The sequence below is a fragment of the Pholis gunnellus genome, assembly GCF_910591455.1.
Source record: "Pholis gunnellus genome assembly, chromosome: 11".
Classification (NCBI taxonomy): Eukaryota; Metazoa; Chordata; class Actinopteri; order Perciformes; family Pholidae; genus Pholis; species Pholis gunnellus.
Window position 1 is genome coordinate 11,687,057 of NC_136538.1, and position 21,509 is coordinate 11,708,565.

Below are 21,509 nucleotides of genomic sequence, written 5' to 3' on the forward strand. Positions count from 1 at the left end.
CTAAACCACTCTTATAAAACTTAAACAATTTGATCTATTATCAAAGGATTAGCAGTTTACTTTTCTGTGGATCGCCTAGTCGTTGAATGCACCGAGCGTTTGACCAGCTGTAGTCCAGTTTGTCTCATGACAGTGTGACATAGAGGCGTACCAGTTTGATGTGATCATTTGTTGTGTCCTCTCGGCGTCTCTCTCAGTCATCAGTCAAGCGAGGATTTACACAGCTACCTTGATCCATTGCCCTCTGCACACCTGCGTGATTGGCATCCTAAAACGTGGATGGAACTAAGCTATAATGAAAGCAGTAGGCTGTGCGAGACAATTAGTTGACCCCCCCCCCCCCCCCCCCCCCCCCCCCCCCCACATGCATGACCTTGCTTCTGACCCCATGGCCCTTATTACTTGAACCTCTATAGTGTTTGGCCCGCAGTATAATCCTGACTGATCAATACCTTTAAGGCGTCTTTATATCCCAGAAAATCTTTTGGCCTGTTTAAGTGGAGGACAACAGTATAGATTGCTGTAATGGTATGAATTACTATTGATTGTAATTCAGATTAAATTAATTTGAAACCGCTGCACAATTATGAAGGATGAATGTGCTTAAGGGTCTAAATTGCATTCATCATGCAAACGGTCGAAACCCCCTCTGAGTATCTCACGTTGGATTGTTCTAAACCAAATTGCATTAGAGGTTGTTGTGAACAATTCTTATTGGGATCAAATATATTGACCAGAATTTAAATCACTAGGCCATGCATGTGTTTTGCTTCCTGCTGCATATGTTGAAATAGAGGACAAAAAAAAGGGCAGTATTTCCTCCTGATTTTTTTTCCCCTTGCTACAGCGCTTCCTCCAGCATCGATCCATTCCTCATGCTGCTCGTGGACGTTGCCAGTTCGATGTCACATGCGTGGTGATATAAGATGCTCTTTTTATCCCAGCTGTCTCTGCGCTCCAACTTTGGATTACAGATCTTGGTGAGACAGACTTGCTGTCGTGTTGACCAAGGTCTTGTTGTGTTTGGTAGATGAAGTGAAAATAAGTGCATTATTATATATATATACAGTACATATATTACTACGCCGTGTATTATTGAATTGTGGCAGCTACTATAAAAGTCCAATATCCATCCGTAGTAGGCTACCAGTCATAAACTCCTGCCATAATCACATTGAATAAGCAACTGATCTCAGTCAACACCACTGCTGCAACAGTACTTTAAGGGTTTAGGTTGTTTTGATAGTTATCTTTTGTATTCTTTTTGGTAATTTAATATCTGATATTATAATCACATTGATGTTTGGTTATGATCTTGTGACATATTACGTCATATAATTCGCCATCCCCATCTTGGAATACGGCCGTTGCCATGTTGTTGTTTTTTGCAACCGATGAATGGAATTTACCATATTTGGAATGCGGAGGGGTGACGCAGTTACGCCGGATACGGATTTGGTAGCAGCAGCGACCTGTCAATTACAGTAAGCCCGCCCTAAAGCACATGGTCTATTTGACTCTAAACAGACCATAATTTACTAAATGAACATCGTGCTGTTTTGAAGAAGATTTAAACTAGAGGTCGAGACCATATACTCATGTTTACAATGTTTACTGAGCTAATACATCAAGTAAGAAGTAGAGTAATTTTCTCATAGTCTTCTCTACAATCGGACTGTATTTTGCAAACAGAAGAGTCGCCCCCTGCTGGTCAGCAGAGGAAATGCAAGTTTTAAGACACTTCCGCATCGGCTTAATTTAGCAGAACCGGCGGTTTCCACCTGATCAGCTCATGTGCTGTTCAAGATTAAAGACAGTTGTGTTCTGTTTTTCTTTGCTAATTAACTTCTAGTACAAGTAAACAAGCCAGTCAGGCTAAAAACCAGCCTACTGATACCTCCAGTAGTCTCTACAGCTCTGTAGACTTGAAGAGATGATTCTCTGTATAGGTTTGTCAATACAAGTGAGTTGTAATATAAAAATATCGATTACAGCAACTTTAAATAACAGTTAAACCAAAAATAGATAGATTACTATTATGCTTTTTATTCCTCCATTGCTGGTAATAATGAATATCCTTCAAAAACTGCATACATACATACATACATAAACCAGTTCCATGTTTTTATTTGAATTTAATTATTTTTTTCTCCAGCTTGTGAGACATAATATTCAACCTCATCTCATGTAAATGAGGTTGAATGGGTGCCCACACAGCCCTCATGACAATACTTGCAATCTCATTCACTTTATCACTCCCCCTTTATTGATATTGTTCCATATTCAGCGTTTTATTACTTATCACCATGCAGTTATTCATATCAGCCCTTGTGAGCTGATCAAGGAGCAGAGTTTTTGTCTTGCAGTGAGGCTTCTCTACTTTGTTGTTTTATCTCTTGCGCATGGATGAAAAGGGCCTGAGGGAAAAAGACAATGCTGTCTGCTTTAACTCATCTCACTGCATGACATTGAGGTATCAGGCACCGGCAGGGAAGAGAGAATATTTTATCTGACATTGTCACTCTCTGTAAAAAACCTCAGGGAGACCGAGGCTGCTGTGACACACTTGGTGGTCAGCAGCACCGCATGTGATTATGGCGGCTCAGCTCGACTCGCTGAAGTCTATTTGTTACAATGCAACAAAGTATGCATGATTGCAGTGTGGTCGTGTTGTTCTGCCTCTGCATCGGCAACACCCGTGGCCAGAGGCATAGTCTTGGTTTGTCTGTCCCATTCTCGTGAACTCGGTATCTCAGGAACGGCAATTTCTAAAAAAATCAAACATTCACTTGTGCTGATTGCAATTTGGTGGTCAGCGGTCCAAGTTCATTAATGGTAGTAAAACATGTAATTTGTAAACCGCAACTTGAGTGGTTGAAGGAGGAATACGACCGCAAGGCGGTAATTCTACTTCATCAAGTTTTGAGCTATAGAAATAACTTATGTTAGACAAACATGTTTTGTAGAACTAGAATCTACTTCCTTATGCAAATCATTAATCACAATCTTTGTTTTCCTCAGGTCATTACCAATCATGTGGACTTCTTGGAGTACGCGGAACAGCATCTCATGAAGTACAATACAACGCATTTGCCTCATTCATTCTCCAGATGACATATGTTGAGTCCCAGATTGATTTGTATTAAATAGTAAGCGAGGGGAAGCATGGGGGCATCATTGTTTCACGTGATTGCCGTCTTTGTGGCTGTCCATCTGATCCACTGCCAAACAGTTTGCAACAGACAAGCTTCACTTGAATGGCACCCTAAGCAACACACAAACCAAATGAATTGGACACTCGTAGGAAACATCTGTAGGAGTGTTTCCGAGTGTTGGGATTCTCAAGGGGGAGAGGAGTCAACTGGGCCCCCTATCAACTTCCCACAGATATGCCCACTTCAGCTGCAACATGGAGACAAACTGTTGATGTCTGCTGATGAAACACTGAAGTCTTACGGCATCAGACTCCTCAATGTTTCAAAAGACGGCTTTGAGAGCTGTTCAACAACTGGACAGATAAAAGATCAGTTTCTTTTCCCCCACAATCTAAATGGAAGTGAGCAACTTGAGGCTAAGTGGCTCGTCCCGGGTCGTCATTACTTCATCGCTCTGCATGAGGGAGACGCGCAGCTGTGCAAGATGGGCTTACGGCTCAATGTGTCTGTTAAAACGCAACTTTGTCAGGGGTCTCCTCTGCTGCGACTTTGTTCGGGGAGCGGCGTTTGTCAAACAGGCCTGTGGGAAGAAGCATACCGCTGTCTATGCCACCACCACTACTCCGGGAGGTTTTGTGAAAAGTCTGATGGTTGTTTGGATAACCCTTGTGAAAACAAAGGAGTCTGTTTGAGCAATGGATCCACAGACCCCAACCACAGAACATATACATGTCTGTGTCCTCCACATTTTACAGGTAAGGACAAAAGTAGGTATGCGCTGATTTGCAATGTACTTTCCTTTTTTTTACAAAGTCTGATTGTCAGCTGTTCTAAATGTTTTCAAGGTTGTTCATCAAGAGCTTATTTTGGACTTGCATGTGTTAGAAGTTGCAGCTTTGTCTTCTTTACTCACAGAAGAACTTCCATTCTGACGATGATGTGTGTGTGTGTGTGAGGCTGTGACGTTACTGTTTGTGCCGCTGTGTATGTGAGGTGCATGTTGTGTGTGTGTGTGTGTGTGTGTATGTGTGTGTGGCTGTGATGTTACTCTCTGTGGCTCTGTGTGTGCGGTGTAAAACCATCACCTGGCACATGTGTATACATTTGACAGGATATATGAGACTCATTGGCCGGTCACTGGTCAACAACCGTTTTTTGTGTAATCTGATTGATGCATTTGTCAAAATGTTACTTAGTTAAATTAGTTGAGAGTAATTGAAATAATATAAAAATACTACAAGTTAATGTTTGGCATGTACCCAAACACTCACATCTAATGCAAACTGAATTAATATCGAAGCAACTTGCATTCTGAACGACTTCTTTCTGAATGTCTTTACTGCCATTGTGTACTCTCTGCAGCAGTGTCATCTATAGCACTGATATAACGCTGTTTTTCAATTAGAAAGTCAAATAAATAGCATCATCAATCGTTTTGTACATGCCCATAAACTTCATAACCCAGGCATATCTTTGTATCTGTGTATTTCTGTGTTGTAGACAGCTGACTTGCCATTTGTTTTAGGTGTTAACTGCTCCGAAGTCGTTGGAAAAGAAAACTGTGACAGAATTTGTGAAAATGGGACGTGCGTTCAAGGGTCGCCTGCCTCCTTCAAATGCATCTGTGACACAGGATTCTCTGGTAAGCAGCTCTTTTTCAGCTTGTTGTTTTTGTATTATAGATGGATCGTCTGACTTTGACAATAAAAACACAATATTTGAACGTAATTGTTCAGCTTTGATCCCTGCGAGGCGAATCATAGACAGACAATCCGCTTCTCTTCATGCTATTTACAAAAGGCAGTGGGCGAGATTTTGCTGCATCCCAGTTTCATTTGCACAACCATGTTATTTGCCTCGAAGGGGCAACTATCTGTGGAAAAGGTCAAAGCTGAAAACAGAAAAGTCATATATCTTTTAAAGATCAGCATTTCCTCATGGGCTTCAAACCTGATCCTACAATGTTATATTTGTCATCATAATATATGAAACGGACACCTTTTAATCAAATACCTTACGTTACGATGTGGTCGTAAAAAGCCAGTGCTAAACTGCTGGCTAACTGAGCGTGTTGCAGTTGGTAAAACAAAGGTTTACTGCAATCAATTAAAATGTAATTTATTGTGTAGTGTTTCTGCTAAGCATATTAAATCAGACCTTTTGAAAATTGGTCGCCGTCTGTGTGCTTAAAAAAAAGTATGGCTTGACTAAAAAATGTATATATTTTTTTTATCTTTCATCACAATGTAGCCTGGTCTAAGAAGAAGTACGGTAGTGTTCAACATTAGATTTATATTCTTTCTAATTTCTACTGAATTCTGTATAAATCACTATGTGTCATGCTCATGGTTTAGATGGTCTGATCAGCTTGAGCCAAGTAAAGGCTAAAGTATGCTGATGCCTCTTCACCTGAATGAATTCCAAAAGGGTATCAAACACAAATGTAACGTATTTTCCATTAGCAGACAAATTGTGTTCCTTGCCATGTGATTTGGGCAAGTTACTCGAGGGCTCGTACGCAAGCGTTGGGTGGCAATCGTGATCCAGTGAGCTTGTTTATGAGACATTAGCGCTTCAGCCATGATTCAGGTAATGAGCCTCATTTGCTCCAGTAACTTACAGTTAGGTTAATGGGTATCAAACACAAGTGGGTTACAAGACCTGGATACTCCTTCGGTTGCCCTGGATATCATTGTCTGCTGTAAAACTAGCCTGCATTGAACTTTCTGGAGTAAAAACTCCAGGTGGCTCCTCGCATTGATTCATTGTTTTGTTTGGAGCGCAATTTGTCCCGGCAGCTTTTTTGAAGTGTCATAGCTTTGCCTTTTTCGAGTCCAGCCCATGCTTTCAGCTTATTATTTTCGGAGAAGTGGTTTCAAGGTTATTGCCAATGCTGGCATCCTTTTTTCATTCAAATACAGAAAAAGAAGAAAGTACAGTACAAGAGGTGAACTGTAATATAAGACGCTTCCGAGAGCAACTCTGAATGTATTTAACACCTAAAAGAGAAGATTACAAGAGAATTCTCTGAATCTTTAAAGGGACCAATAACGCTTTGCCCTCATGTTCTTGTATGTTGTGAATGCTGGATGTTAATACTTAGATAAAGGACATGTATATTCCAGAAAGAGTTTATATTTGTTTATTATCAAAGAAACATTGAATTATCAGACAGTATGTCAAAGTCATCTTATTTAAACTTTGAAATTATTTTTCCTTAATTACATCTGACAAAAGATCTATGGCCCATGGCCTTAACAGGTTTGTAAGTGTCAAAGAATTGTCTCAGCTTCAGCACAGGTCTATTGATGAAAACTATTTCTTGAACTACTTTAACCTTTGTTAAGATGTGTACATATCAGTGTATATGTTACTGGTAAATGCTGGACGAATGTTAAACACATCTCAAATTGAACATTTTCAGGTTTGCCTTTTTTTGTGCCTAAAAAGCACTTTTATTGATTTGAAATGATGCACAGGCAGGCCTAAACTCTCCCAAATCATATCACAACATGTCAGCAGTCCTTTTAAAAAACAATTGGCTTTGATAAAGTGAAGTATGCCTGAGAAATCAAGGTCAGCTGAGGTCAGCCAACGTCAATTCTGATTTTGGAAGCAGCCGATATAGCTGTTTTATTGTACTTTTATATACTATATATCTATATATTTCACTTCTTTTATCACTAATAGTGTTCAATCTATCTAATACAGCAGTTTGGCATCATTTTGAGAGCCTGGGCCATATAATAACCTGTAAAACATGGCTCATTTTCGTCTGAATTTCCGTTTTACGTGATGTATTTGAACCTTACTAAAGCCTGTGATTGGCCGATTTGCGCATGTGACATAAGATTTGAACCCGAAGAGTCTGAAGAGTGTATGATGCGATCTTTGAGTTGTTTGACAGAATTTTAAGCCAATAAAATAATCGGAAACCGTGATCCGCCCCCATGGGTCAAACCCATTGGCCAAAACTGAAATAGGTCAAACGTTAGTTACCCTAAGTTAGATTGATCCCAATGTCTTCAGGAAACAGTTCAGAGCCATCACAGGATGTTGATATAACAGGAGGACCCGGAGAAATATGCCTTTGTTTACATCAAAACAGCACAAAGGTAAGGAGTTTATGAAATATTAGCGGTGAAGCGGTTTGTTGTTCTGGTGCTTGTTTGCTCACAGCTCTGTGGTGGTTTCACTTAGATAAATAGTGAAGATATCTTTGGATTCAGTGTGTTATTGGCATGTTTTCTGCTATTTCGGTTTTCCGTGTTAGCATTTAGCTTCTTCTTATTAGCGCCCACCGGAATGTGTGGTCGGCTCAGCCATGGCGAAAAAAGAGTGATATTGTGGACATTCTTTTAGTGGCTTATTTGAGTTTGTGTAGAATTGTGTTTGGAGTGTGTACACTGGCTTGCAAGATAGTGTTGAACAGAATGTCTTCGTTAATTTGGTATGAAGCATTAATAATATGTTTGTATGAAAAGTCCATTCTACGACATTTGGAACAGAGCCTCGGAACAGAATGGAGACCTTTTTGGCATCGTCGGGTCCAAAGGGTTTTAAAGATGTACTGGCATATAGCTGAGAAAGAAAGAAATTACATCTGCAGTAAATAACTGATATATTGGGACATTTTTCTAAAACCAAACCAAACAGGTAGCATGGTAAATAAATGTGCGCCCTCTTCTGATGTTAAATGGATAATTCATATAATTCACATCAGAAATAAATTGGTTACTCACATGCACCCTCTGCCTTTGCAGCTTTTATCTAATTTGCTTTAATTGCAGCTGCTCTCTCAAGTAAGCAGACTCCACTGGGTTCTTTAGCATAGTCATGGTGTCCTGCTGTCCCATCAGCTTCTTGGGAGTTCTGTGGAGCTTGTGCTTCCTCTACCTCCCTGCTGCAGTTGCCTCATTAATCAACTGGAAGTTAGTGGCTGCTCCAGTGCCGGCTGCCCTCATAGGCCAAAGTCTATGCGCACAGAATAATGAGCCGAACTCATGGGACGTTTCAAATGAGATTTTCTTTTGATTTGACTCTCCTTTGGACTCTCTCTTGGGTATTTGTTGCAAGGTATTACCATCTTTATAGGGCATTTTCCATTTGGTATAAGGTGTTAATTGTTTTTTCAATCTTGTTGGTAGTAATATGATTTTTTTGAAGGTTTCATTTGGATAATATATGTACTCTTTACCCTTGTTAAACAATTTAATTAGAGAGTGACACAATGTTGTTTCTTTATGTACATTAGATTTCTGCCGTTCATAATCACAGCAATAATAAGGGATGATTTTCAGATGAACAGATCGGTGGTAGACATAAATGCCAGCACAAATACAAATGATCGTTAGAAAAACAACATATTAGGAGATTCCATCTTGAGTGCTGAGAGCGCTACAACCACTTTATGTCATAAATGTTTGCAACAGATGGGAGTGTTCCTAAACATATAGTAGTTTGCATTTGGACCGCTCATGAAAACTCAATATCTGGTGGAAAATGAGTTAAGGAAGAAGCACGCCCTGGAGTTGTATACAGTAAGATTGATGCCCACAGAGGAGGCTATGAGGAGCCTCTGGGACATGAGCACTCGTATCAGCAGGGGGATTAAAGAAAATATGCAAAGAAAGAGTCACTGGAAAGATAAATGTGTAGGCACCTTGTGAAGAACACAAAAATGAAAACCCTCACCAGGGAATAACATCAACTTTTATTCACCTTGAACCTGCAGGGAATTCAGTCTAATTTCATCCTTTGCATACAATGTCACTCCGGCATTACCCTGACTCTGGTTGTGCTCCTGCTGGTGAAAGTGTTGTGGTCCTGCAGTATTTAGAAAACTACTGGCTACAGCTTAGGTCGGAAGTACTTTATCTGAGAAGATGCTTATGAAACGGGCTGCAGCACTGACTACTTAGTTTAAAGTTCAGTGAAAATCCACCATGAATATCATTTCTACATACTGATGATGACTTTCCTTTTATTACTGTACTTGGCACAGTGGTATAGACTTATTTCTTTTGGATTACATGATGAAAATATTGCACCTTCCATGTTGGGAACTCTTGTATTATCTGTCTGCACGAACTGATTCATTATTTCAGTCCATATTTTAAATCAATGTATACCAAAGTGTTGCACATTACAGTACAGTATGCTACAGGAGTAGTAAAATGGTCAATGATTATTGGAATAATGATAATAATATTGTAAAAAAAAGCAGCAATAATAATAATGCCACTAATAAACTTGCCTGAATGAGCAAGGACTACAAGTTAAACATGACAAATGATGATTATTTAAGCACAGAGAAGGTGATGAAATGTGTAAGGACAACATAAAAACACGATTAAAAATGAAAAAAATAAATCTGTTGAAATGGAATGAGATAAATAACCGTTTTGACCAAAAAAATAACCGTGTATAATGGCAAACTGTTTTCCCTAAAAACTGCCACAGGTTTGAACCGCATATTACTTTATAATGTTGCTTGTTGTGTTCGCAGTGTTTACAGTACCATCAAGTGACCCAAATGTTCATTTATGTGCTAATTTATATTAATGCTACAGTAGACCTGACTGCACGGGATGGCAGCTGCAGACCGACTGACCCTCCTGTGTTGTTGCACAAGCACAAACTTGAATACACACGCTCACAGCATGAAACGCAACACCCTGAGATCGAGGCAATTTTGCCTCACAAGCATTAAGCAGGAAAAATACAAGACACACACTCAACTCCCTGTGTATAGCTTTAAGAGAAAACCGTGCATTTTAAGGTGAACCAAACCTAATGATCGATTTTGTTAGCTGGTCGGAATATTTGCTTTAGTCTTCACTATGAGTTTGGTTTCCCTGAAGTGAAGACCTCTGGGGTAACTTTAGTGAGGCTTCTTTGTCTTTTCTACATGTGCAGGATAACATCTTGCTGGTTTTGCTTATTTTCCAGTTGATGTGAGTTGTTGGCTTCAGTGGGAAGGTTTCTGAAATGGGCAATTAGGCTCTATAGTATATCATCAATCATAGGCCACCATAGCAGCCTGACAGCAATGATGCTGTTTATAGTTGATCTTGCCTTTTAGTTTAATTGTGCTTGTCACAATTAAATTAGTGGTCCTGCACATGCCTCCATCCTGTGTAATTATTGATAGTCAGTCACCCCTTCCTCCATGGATTACAGTCATGTCAGTCGTGTCTTTTCAGGCATAAACTTGTGTCAAACAGCTTTGAAGCGATTTCATACATGTGCCATGTTACTTTCCATGTTCACCGCTTGGGGTTTAATCATTTTAAGTAGAATATGTTAATGTCCGCTGTGCAAAGAACACCAGTTGACAGGTTTTTAAACATTACAGTTTCTAGATGTTAATACAATCTGAATAAAAGTGCTGTAATTTTGTGCTGTCTGTTTTCCAGGCCCACCTTGTGAGAAGAGGAAAGCCCCCTGTGATCCAAATCCATGCAGAAATGGTGGCGTATGTGAAGAAAGCCTCAAAGGATTTGTCTGTCGTTGTCCAGAAAGATTTGGGGGCGTCTACTGTGACTCCACAGTTGTCTTCGATTGCATGTCGTACGCATGTCAGGAGAAACGAATTTGCACTGCAGGGGAGCATGTGAGGATTTAATTTTCCTTATTTGTTTTATCTCAGTGGGAGATAAACAAGAAATGGCACATGAAAATTAATATAGAGTTTTGAAACAAGATCAAATGGCTTCATTCTGAAGGCTGCAACAGCAATTAATATTTCCTGCTGAAGATGAGCCCAGGGTGTTTGCATCCTCCAGTATTTTGATTGAATGACCCAGCACATGTGTAAGTGCCAGTTTGAAATGTCTCTCATTAAAAGCTTTTTGTAATTAGGTGCCTTCTGCAATTTTCAACTTTCACTGGAAATGCCTCCGTGGTCTAACATTTTGCTAAGGCAGTAGTGTTTCTAATGTTCTCGAGGATGCACGAGAGAAAATACAATAATAGTCTAATTGTCTTTCCCTGACCTTTGTTTTGTTCATTACAGTTTGCCAAATGCACTGCACATTCACAGCTAACCTAAGAAAACCAGAGTAGAGCAGACTAAAAGGGACATTTATCAAAATAATGCCTGATCTTGCTGCGGCTTGACGTAGATATTTATTTCTAGAAGCTTAATGTGAAATTCAAATCCCATTAACTTTGAATTACATCACCATTAGCATTTATTAGCCTCTTGTGGTTTCTAAAACGCATATTAAAACATATATAAAACCCATTATTTACTTGCCTACTTGGATTCGATTAAATATAATTGTAGAGATCAGTAACAAATAATAATGTGTCAGTCAAGTCACAATACGCTCATGTTCTTACAGTTAGTGATCTTATGTACCCTCTGTGTAATCTAACCCCGTTTTCCCAAGTTGCCAGGTGACCTGGTTTGTTTTGCCTCTGTATGCAGGCCTCTGAATGTGTCTGTGCAGATGGTACCGTGGTCCCAGCATGCAGGAGGCAGCAGAACCTGTGCAGCCCATCACCATGTCTTCACAATGCCACCTGTGTGTCCAGGGGAAATGATTATATCTGCAGGTAAAACGCATACAGGGATCTAATAGAGGCCACTCTCATTCCTCCTTTCTAGATGACTGGAATGTTATTCAATGTGATTAGGATTTACATTTCACTTACAAGCTCTTGGACGAATACATACATGTCTGGCAGACCTCAAGCCTCATTGTAGGCTGGTGATTCTATATGTCTCATATTCTATATCATATTGCCAACTAATCCAATTTTGGCAATCAAGACCATAAAAACTTGCAGAAATGATTCCACCCACCTCTGTATCACAAACAATTCTGTAGAAAAACAAATTATGACCCCATGTATCTTGCAAAAGAAAGAAAATATGGCCTCTTAGTGCTTAAGGCTTTGGGTGAATTGATTTTGATGACACTGGCCTCATCTTAACAGATGTCTGCGGGGGTTTTCCGGGAAGAATTGTGAAGAAATAATTGACTACTGCAGGCTGCTCAATATCCACTGCCTGAATGAGGGATTGTGCTTGAGTGGAATTGGCGGATATCAGGTAAGTAATTCAATGTTTCAGTCCTAATGAAATACTCTGAAGCCCACAAAATATGGTTCATGCTGCACTTTAATTACAGTATGAACATCAAGTGAACACATTTATAAGCAGAGATGTGATGCATTGCATAAATCTTTACATTTCGTTTTGTTAAATCATGATTTATGTCTCATATCCGTCCGAAATATGGTCTGATACTTGACTGATGATTTTAATGTATTGCTAAATTCCAAACCAACATAAGAGCTGTGTACAAAACAACAAATATGTGTGCATTACTGTAGCCTACTCACATAGAGCCAACACTGACACTAATTCACTTAAACACACAGTTATTACAGTAATTACAGTCTTATAACAGGCACCAACCATGTGCCTATTTGGGGGTTGCTAATACATTAAATGTCTCTATTTGTGTTCAAAATCCAACATGTTCTCCATACTTTTTGCTCTTAACTGTGTGAAGAGTACAACTTTCTTCCAAGCTCGGAGAGCCGCCATCAAAATAAAAGCCTCTTATCTTAAAAGAGGAAACAAGAAAAATGTAGCTGAAGGCAGGCAAAGAACATGCAACAAAGGCAACAATAGTCAAAACAAGGCTATTTCCTTTCTAAAGCCAAAACACAAATTGGGTTACTTACACTCCCACCAAATTATGAAGGTTTCATATTACATTACATGAACTGTGAATCATTTTCACATTAGGAGCAACACTGTCTTTTTGCAGTCATAAACTTAAGGAGCCTCTAACAACAGAACTAACTTCTGCACCGGGCGCTCCATTATGGAAAGTTTACTCAGGCGTTCATCGATCTTGTTCAGTATCTTGTCTCTCACTGAGATTTTCACTCTCCTTACAAGTCCATCCTTACCAGCTTGGGAGTCTCTATTCACCTCTGGGCAACAGTTTGTCTCTGTCCATCACTATATCACCCACTTCTCATCGGTGTATGCCAGCGCTGCCTTGCGATGACGTTGTGAAGATACTCACGTTTGCAACGACTCCCGAACTGCTCGGCCAGATACCGTACGCGACGCCTTTTTTTTGCTCCGTACAAGTCCTCTCTGGGGAACGTTCCAGGTGGCGGAAGAGCTGTGTTGATCAGATGATTGTGGTTTGTTGTGGTTCCAGACTGTCTGGACTGTTTAAGTTATCCAAAGTGAAGGGTCTATTGTTGACTATGGCCATAGCTTCGTAGAGTAGAGTTCGTAGTTTAGCGTCGTTGACGAAGTCACACTGCTTCTGTGAAAGAAATGTATTGAGTCTCTGTGTGTTAAGCTCTTGTAGAGCTGCCTTGAATTCATTCTTTGCACCAACAAAGTTAGTGCCTTGGTCGCACTGGAGTTAACTGCACCTCAATTTGCAATGGAACATCGCAAGCCGTTGATGAACGCATCGGTGGACAAATCCTCCAACATCTTGATGTGGATGGCCTGTAAGCACAAACAGGTAAAGTGTAGGCTGTTTTGTTTATGCAGTTTTCTTTACTCTGTAGTGACAAAAGGACCGAAGCAGTCCATACCACATTATGGGAAGGGGGGGGGGGAGGACTCTACACGCTCGACAGGAAGGTCACTCATTCTTTTGGCCTCCTGAGTCTGCAACAAGTCACATACTGGCGAATATATTACGCAACTGCTTGGCTCATTCCAGGAATCCAATAGCCGTTGGATCTGATTTCATTTGTGGTGAAGCCTTTTCCCCGAGGCTTTGTCCTTTCATGGTTGTGGGCTATTGTCAGCTTTGTCACATGGTGCTCCTTGGGGATGACAATTGGGTGCTTGAATCAGTTGGCGAGGGATGAGTGGCGGAGTCTTCCTCCTACCTTGAGGATACCGTTGAGGTGGCGCAGTGGGTTGCAACGCTGTAGTTAACTTCCTTTGTTTAACAGCTCAATTTCTTTATTATATGCTTGACTTTGCAGATGTCGGATTATGACATGTTTAGCACTTTCCTGTTCACTCACATGACTTGATTTTCTTAGTTCGTCGAAGAAGGCGGGCCACAGCCTTGGGAACTTGGACAGACGGTCGGCAAGGCTCATTGAGTGTGTGAAGGAGAAAGGTTGATGTGAACACATGAATTGTAACCTCTCACACAGAGTCCACAAACCCTTTCACTCTTCAAAATCGTGTTATCTCCAAGCATAGTGGTAAGTTTCCGTTTCACAGGGTAGGCGTCTGCTTGTAATGCATCGCCTACCTCCTTGTTGATGAAGGTGCTGTCACTTTGAGTGTCTAGTAATGCATAGACAAGCTGTTCCTTGGATGGGTTTTTGGCAAAGGACACTCACACAGGAACGATCATGGAAGTGCTGCATGACTGACTACCTCCAGTGACGCTGAGTTCTGTGGCTGCCATGATTTTGTTTGCAGTGTTTGGAGCTGTGTTAACAATGGATACGGACCTTTCTCTACCATCACATCTCCTGTAGTTCTCATCGTGGAGACAGCTAGGGTGCCTTCCCTTACATACATCGCAAGTGTGGCGGTGATGACATGAATAAAGCCCTTTATTACTAGTAGTTGGAGGTGGTGTCACAACGTGAGGGTTTTGATGGTATAAAGAAGGGTTGAAAAGGCTGATAGGGGGTCTATTGTTCTGCTGTATGGACTATCATAATAGATTTTGTCTATTCAACGCGTCTTCAAGGCTTTATGTTTCAGAAAACCTTTCATTAGTTGAAATAAAAAAAGAACAAGGAATAACATGAACAAAAGTGATGGGTAATATCTACAGACAGCAGTAATCCAATTCTAACCCTTTGATCATTGTTAGTATGTGGACACATTGTTTTGACAGACAGGTTTTCCTCTCTATTGCTCAGTCTCCTCCAACGTCTGTATATATATTTTTTTACAACACCTGAGACTGCTCTGTAAAGCCTCATGGTTCCTAATTATTTTCAATCAATCTTGTTCCATTAAGCCACTGAGACTGTTCTTAATCTAACATCCACTTTTAGATGCTTCGTGTTGGAGCTCCTTCAACAGGGTCAGACATAATCAAAGATTGTTGCTCACTGCTCATGAGCCAATTCTTCTTTCTATATATATATACATATATATATATATATATATATATATATATATATGTTACATGGTTATCCTTTGAGTGTGAAAACCCAGCGGGTAGGTCATTAAAGGTAGCTTGCTCATTTATTCTCTCTTTCATGGAGATGCTCTTAACAGACAGAACCAAACTAGACATGCAACTTATATATTGGTCGATATACAGAGTAGAACTTTTGGGCTATAATTTGACTGTTGTGTAGCTGTTCTGCACTCCAGCATATAAAAACATGACTGTGATTGCCTTGCAGATTTGTTTGGATTGGATTCATGTTACCTTGCATTCACCACAATATGAATTCATTTGTGGGAATCTCAGTATTTTTTTTTTTTAATTGAACAGTAATTTAAATTTTAGAAACAATGACTCTTGAGTCCAAAGGCCTCATTGTCAACAATTTCCATTTAATCTTTCTACAGAAGTAATGGTCCCTAATCTAGATAACTCTATCCACAACACCAGGGACATAAAAGAAAAGATACGTCTGAATTCATTTAAAGCATTTTTCAATGCTGTGAATGCCACAAATTATATTAGCCTCCATCATATTGAGATAATTTGAGAGGGAGATATCTCACAACCTAAGCAAATTAAACCAAAACTATCTCTGAGGGTAGACATTGAGGTAGGTGAAAAAGTTGGGCTTTTTGGAATTTGGTTATAATCACCCTTTTTATTTAAAGGTATTTACACCAACATCATATGAGCAGTGTGCAAATTGCTGCCATTTCAATTTCATGCTACGCAAGGGTAAAACAATTTAAATTGTATTATAGTTGTCATATACATTGTACATATACATGAAATGTAACCTCTGCATTCAACCCATCCCTATAGCTTATTGCTACACTGTGTACTTATATGGAGGGTGAACACCACCAAACACACTTAAAACTGAAAGTCAACATCTTAACCCTCATATCATTTCTTTAATTTGAAATCCAGCGTGAGCAAAAACAATGACAAACATATATTTGCTCTATTACTTACTTGTATATACTGTACTGTGAATATTTAACTGTTTTCCTGCAGTGTGTTTGTGCCCCGGGATGGATAGGAGAGTTTTGTCAATACGTAGGCAATGCCTGCCTGATAAAGCCAAACAGCTGTTTGAATGGAGCCACATGCATTACAACAAGTCAGCCATCATCATCTCCAGTGTACATCTGTGAGTGCCCCCTCGGCTTCACTGGTGAGATAACTTTGCTTTATTATCTGTTTTTTTGCCCCTTTCCATCTGTCTGTCCGTCTGTCTGTTGACTAGGATTTCTCAAAATATGGATTTGTACAAACCCTAGTGGGAAGGTAAGTCTTGGGGCAAGGAATGACTGATTGATGTTTGGAATAACTGGTATAGCTTGGCAGTAACATGCCGTTGGCAGAGGTTTGTGTTTTGTCCTGTTACTATATGCAAACATGTGAGGCAGATATGCAACACAGGTGGTAAGTGCAATCATTTTCTGAATATCTTAATTCATTCTGCAGTCTGATGCAAGACATTAACACAGAGAGCTCTTCTGCTGAGAGCGATCCATATATATAATACATTTATTTTGCCTTTTGTTGGTGTTGTAAGGCAGCGTGCATCAAGTCATGTATTCCATCAAAAGTGAGTTATTTCTATCACGTCGAAATGGTAACAGAAAATACTGGCTTCTTATTGTCTGGCAGGGGTCCATTAACATGTTATGTCATACAAAGTTTTTCACTGCCGCCTTGTTGTTACAAAAAACACCGTATTATATAAAAAGACACAACGCTTTTGTTTGAGAGATGAGTTCTTCCAACAAAAATAGAGATGATTATGGGGTGTACGAGTAGACCGAGTTACACATCAAATCCCTACCTAGACCCAACCACCAACCGACTTCATCAGAATGGTTTTGGGAATGACGGCAGTTGTTTCGGAAATGCGTCCGATACAGCTTAAAATTTGATTGGGTATCAGCAAGTATGTGAGTATATGCACTGATCCAATATCATGATGTCATATCCAATTTTGAGGTATTTGAACTTTTACTCCACTACATTAATTTGATAGCTATAGCTACCTACTACTTTGTACATTTACAATATTAATGCACAATATAAATCAACTAATGAATTATTCTAGTTATTATAGGTAATGGTATCAAGCAGTATAGCAATAATTAACATTACAGCATCTTTAGCAGCTGCAATATTAAACTGATATTGCATCAATATTTATCAATGTTTAGATGGGAATATCCCATAATATGGAGCTTCATAAACTGTTAACAGTTTCATGATCAGATCATCAGTGCAACATCATGCACTCTGCAGTATCTCAACATAGACAGTGGTATAATAAACTTGTCGAGTATACATTTGTCATTAGGCCTTTTAAAACAAACTCTAAACAGGTTTATGTCAGTCCCTGAAGTTAGTGTTTGCTAATATCCAGATGACGTGAAGTAAACTTGGACAAGTGTGTTACTTAATAACATCTGAGAGCAGTTATTCTGGTGAAGAGAGGGTCACATGGGCTCAGTGAAAGACTTGTAATACTGTACATTGCTTGCACATAGGTCAGCAGGGCAACAGTGAGAGGGAAGGCCACTCATTCGCCATCAGGTTTTGGATCAAAACTCCATGTTTTCAAACATCCGCTCTGATTAATGTCTCAAAAAACTCAATCACAGCCAGCTCAAGGCTGGTACTCCATAACTGACCTCTGGCCTTTGACCACCCTTAAAAGGTGGGCAAGGAAAAGCAATGACCAGCGGTATACACGTAGTAAATACTTTCTCTTAGTCTAAATACAGAGAAGCACCAAAGCTAGCCTAGCCTACAACTAACTGCATGTCTTTGAAATGCGAATGAACTGAAAAAAAAATATTTATATTAAGTATAAATATATTAAGTTATTTCAGGCTAGAAATCTGTGCTTTAAACTACAGATTTCAAGCAAAAGCCAGTTCTCTCGATGAGGCGACTTTTTTTTAAAACCTTGAAGCTTATTTACCAGTAGCCGTGCCTGCTTGACATTTCTAAGGCCAGCTAATGATTGCATTCAAGTACTCTGGCAAACTGCTTTCTAATTAGCTGCCAGCTCAGAACATGGCAGAAGGTTTTTTCAAAAAACGGGGGAAAAAGGGAGAGACAAAAACAAATGATGACGTTTCTATTAGACAATGAGATTTAAGGGTACAGAGCATGTCCCTTTGCATTAAAATGATTGAAGAAGTTCATAGAAACGGACAAACTCAGGTGTTATTTTCATAATAGCTGGAGACCACAAATAAGAACAAAGCTATAAATAAGCGAAATGCTTCTCTGATGTTGGCTCTATGGGAGACTCATAGTTTCTCAGTCACAGCTATGTAATTTTACAGCATACGAGAAGATCATGTTTGAAGTATTGCTTATCTAAACTGTCCATTATGTCCATGAAATACAATCGTATATCATTGGAAACGTATCAGCATAATACAGTACAGTATGTAAACATCTATATTGATACTTAATTACATTATTTCTTCTAGACATTATTTGACAAAGCAATGGACAGTATGGAAGAACACAGATTTTTGATCGTTGTACATTATTTATGCTGTACAGGGTTTATGATGACACAGCATAGTATTGTTCCTCTGTTGTCTTAATGCTTAAACAACCAGTGAATGTTTTATTTTTTTCTTCCCCAGTGCACTCAGGTTTTGGCCTATAGCGTATTTCCCAATCCAGTCTTAAGTCCTGACACACTTACCTGTCAGTCAGATAAGCCCTTACATAGCACTACATGAACAAGGTTTTTCTCCCCTCTGTTCAAAGCTGAAATCTGTTGCCACATCGGTAATGGAAAATTGTCTCTTACACCATGGCAGGTCTTGGTGACTGATAGAATTCATCATTTTCTGGCATCTTGGGATTTTTGCTTTGGAATTTTTGAGCCATGCAGCATAGAAAGGCCAATTTAATTTCAAGCTTTGCCCAGAAACCCCACTGTACTCTATCATAGATCATAACTCAGGATACATTACTCATGCCCCGGCATTCGGGTTTCATTTTGGAAGGCTTTATTTTTCACTGAACAACAACATATATTGGCATATATTCATACACACTCTGTTTTTAATTGTGTAGACAATAATATAAGAATTACATTCAAGTGTAGAATCCAGCAGAGATCCAGGAGTGCGATTAAAAGACAAATTGTGAAACCATCTGTAATTCTTCACCGGAAATGCAAAAGGTCTTTGCATTTCCAAAATTCAATTAAAATAACCTTCAATTAATATTGACCTTCAACATCAGTGTATTTTTTTTAAATATATTTGATCTTTTCTAGATTTTTTAGACATTGTAGTACAAACATTTTGAAGGCTAAATCAACAACTTTTATGTCATTGAAGTTATATTAAAAAAGGCTACAATGCCACCTAATTATTCACACTCATAAATGAGGGTAGGCGTTTTAGTAGGACACATTTGTATGATTTTCTGTCGCAGAGCATGGCATATTTCGAATATAATGACCTGTAGCAGCCACTGTGCAGATGATATCAATCATGGTGTTTGTGCCGTAGCATGAGGTTGCCGCTGTCAAGAAGGGACTTTCACTACATGTCATTGCTGCTCCGTTATTGATGATAGGACTTTTTAAATTAATAACCTGCACTGGAAGACACCCACCCCCAAACACAGCGGTAAAAGTAGTCGCTGCTGAGGCAGCTGAGCACCAAACAAATGGCATAGCAAGCCACCTGCATCCCCCACCACTTCTGCTCTCTTCAGAGCTCGTTATTAAGTGTCTATTTTCTTAAGAGGAAAGTGAGTCTGTCCATCCACATATCTCTTTGTGATTCCAGGGGCTCACCACCTGAATCTGCATCTTAATAAAGGAATGTCTGTGATCCTATTATTGTTTCAGGAGAGAGGGTGCTCAAAGTGTTGTAGGCAACCCATAAAGGAACATTTGGGTAAATATGCATTTTCATTTTCTGAACAAAAGTGTTTAGAGAAGATTGTACGCTAAATGTGAAGCGACTGCAAGCAGACAATTAGCTTAGCGTAAAGAAAATAATCTGTGTATCAACACCTGCCTGGCAACAGCACAGTGATGGCAAGACTCCAGGTTGTCTGTGTTTGCAGTCAAGAAATAGTGCGGCATCTTACGCCTGCAAACTTGTTGTTTTTACACTTAAACCAATTAAACAAGTGCGATGCATGTTATTTAGTGCACTTCACAGTTGTTGGTAGGCAGATTTCTTGCTTCTAGTCTTTATGCTAAGCTTACTCCTGAACAATTATTTGGCCATTAGACATTCCTTTAGTAAAGTGCTGTAGGGTTCAGATGGTGAAAAAACAAAGGGAGGTGTTAGAGAAAATACACCTCTGGTTAGACAGGCTATCCCTTTACTAAATGTGGCAAATAAATCATTTTCTTGGGATCTTCTAATGCAATGTACAGGTGATGACACATGCAATATCACTCATGAAGAGCTCTATGTGAAGATGGTAATGTGTTACAAATGCCACTAATGCAACAAACAAAATGTTGCCTCTGTTTTCAGGAACAAGCTGTGAGACTGAGGTCAACGAGTGTGACTCCAGTCCCTGTCAGCACAATGGCACATGCTCTGACTTGCTAGGACACCATGAATGCCAATGTCATGCAGGTATGTTGGGCTATTGTCAAAACTACAGCTTTTTTTGTATGACATTTAAGGGATTTCTGTAGTAGCTGTGGTATTCGGCAGTGCGGTAGACCTTTTAAGCTTGTATGCAGTGGATGTGGCCTCATTGTGCATCATTTTCAACCGCTATCTGTCTTCCAGGGCCGATTCACAAAAGCGAATGATATTACAGCAGAAACACGGCCCTTTACTTTTTACAGCTTAGTGCAATTTGTCGTTTGTTGCGTTTGATTGCAATTATCCATGTGGAAAAGCATAAATACGCTTGAGGCCAATGCGTCAGTTGTGAAGGGGGAGAGCCAGAGGTCTTGTCAGGAGTTGATTGTCAGAGTGCCACTTCCATCCAAAGCTCCTGAAGGCAATTAAGAGAGAGGCAAGGAAAGGGAAAGTGATAGCCCAGGATTTGGTAAAGGAGTAAGAGGGTAGTAATATTTACCTATTTTTTATAATTTGTTTGTCATTGTATCTTGTCACTACATCTTAAAATTAATGGATTTGAGCAGACAACCCTTATAAATGAGCTTCAGTTACAACCAACACTCTGGAGATGCTGATAATTT

The 21,509-nt window shown here is 39.5% G+C and overlaps 1 protein-coding gene across 1 annotated transcript in view; it reads left to right on the forward strand.

Moving 5' to 3' along the window:
• Nucleotides 1-3,165: 3,165 nt before the first annotated feature.
• Nucleotides 3,166-21,509, forward strand: part of eys (eyes shut homolog) — a gene marked incomplete at both ends in the record, with an annotated part of 143,311 nt that continues 124,967 nt past the window's right edge. Inside the window, 7 exons of the mRNA XM_079168679.1 lie at nt 3,166-3,910; nt 4,681-4,797; nt 10,574-10,770; nt 11,590-11,717; nt 12,102-12,216; nt 16,322-16,481; nt 20,827-20,931. Of these exons, the coding sequence (XP_079024805.1) occupies nt 3,166-3,910; nt 4,681-4,797; nt 10,574-10,770; nt 11,590-11,717; nt 12,102-12,216; nt 16,322-16,481; nt 20,827-20,931 (1,567 nt within the window). The remainder of the gene's footprint in view (nt 3,911-4,680; nt 4,798-10,573; nt 10,771-11,589; nt 11,718-12,101; nt 12,217-16,321; nt 16,482-20,826; nt 20,932-21,509) is intronic.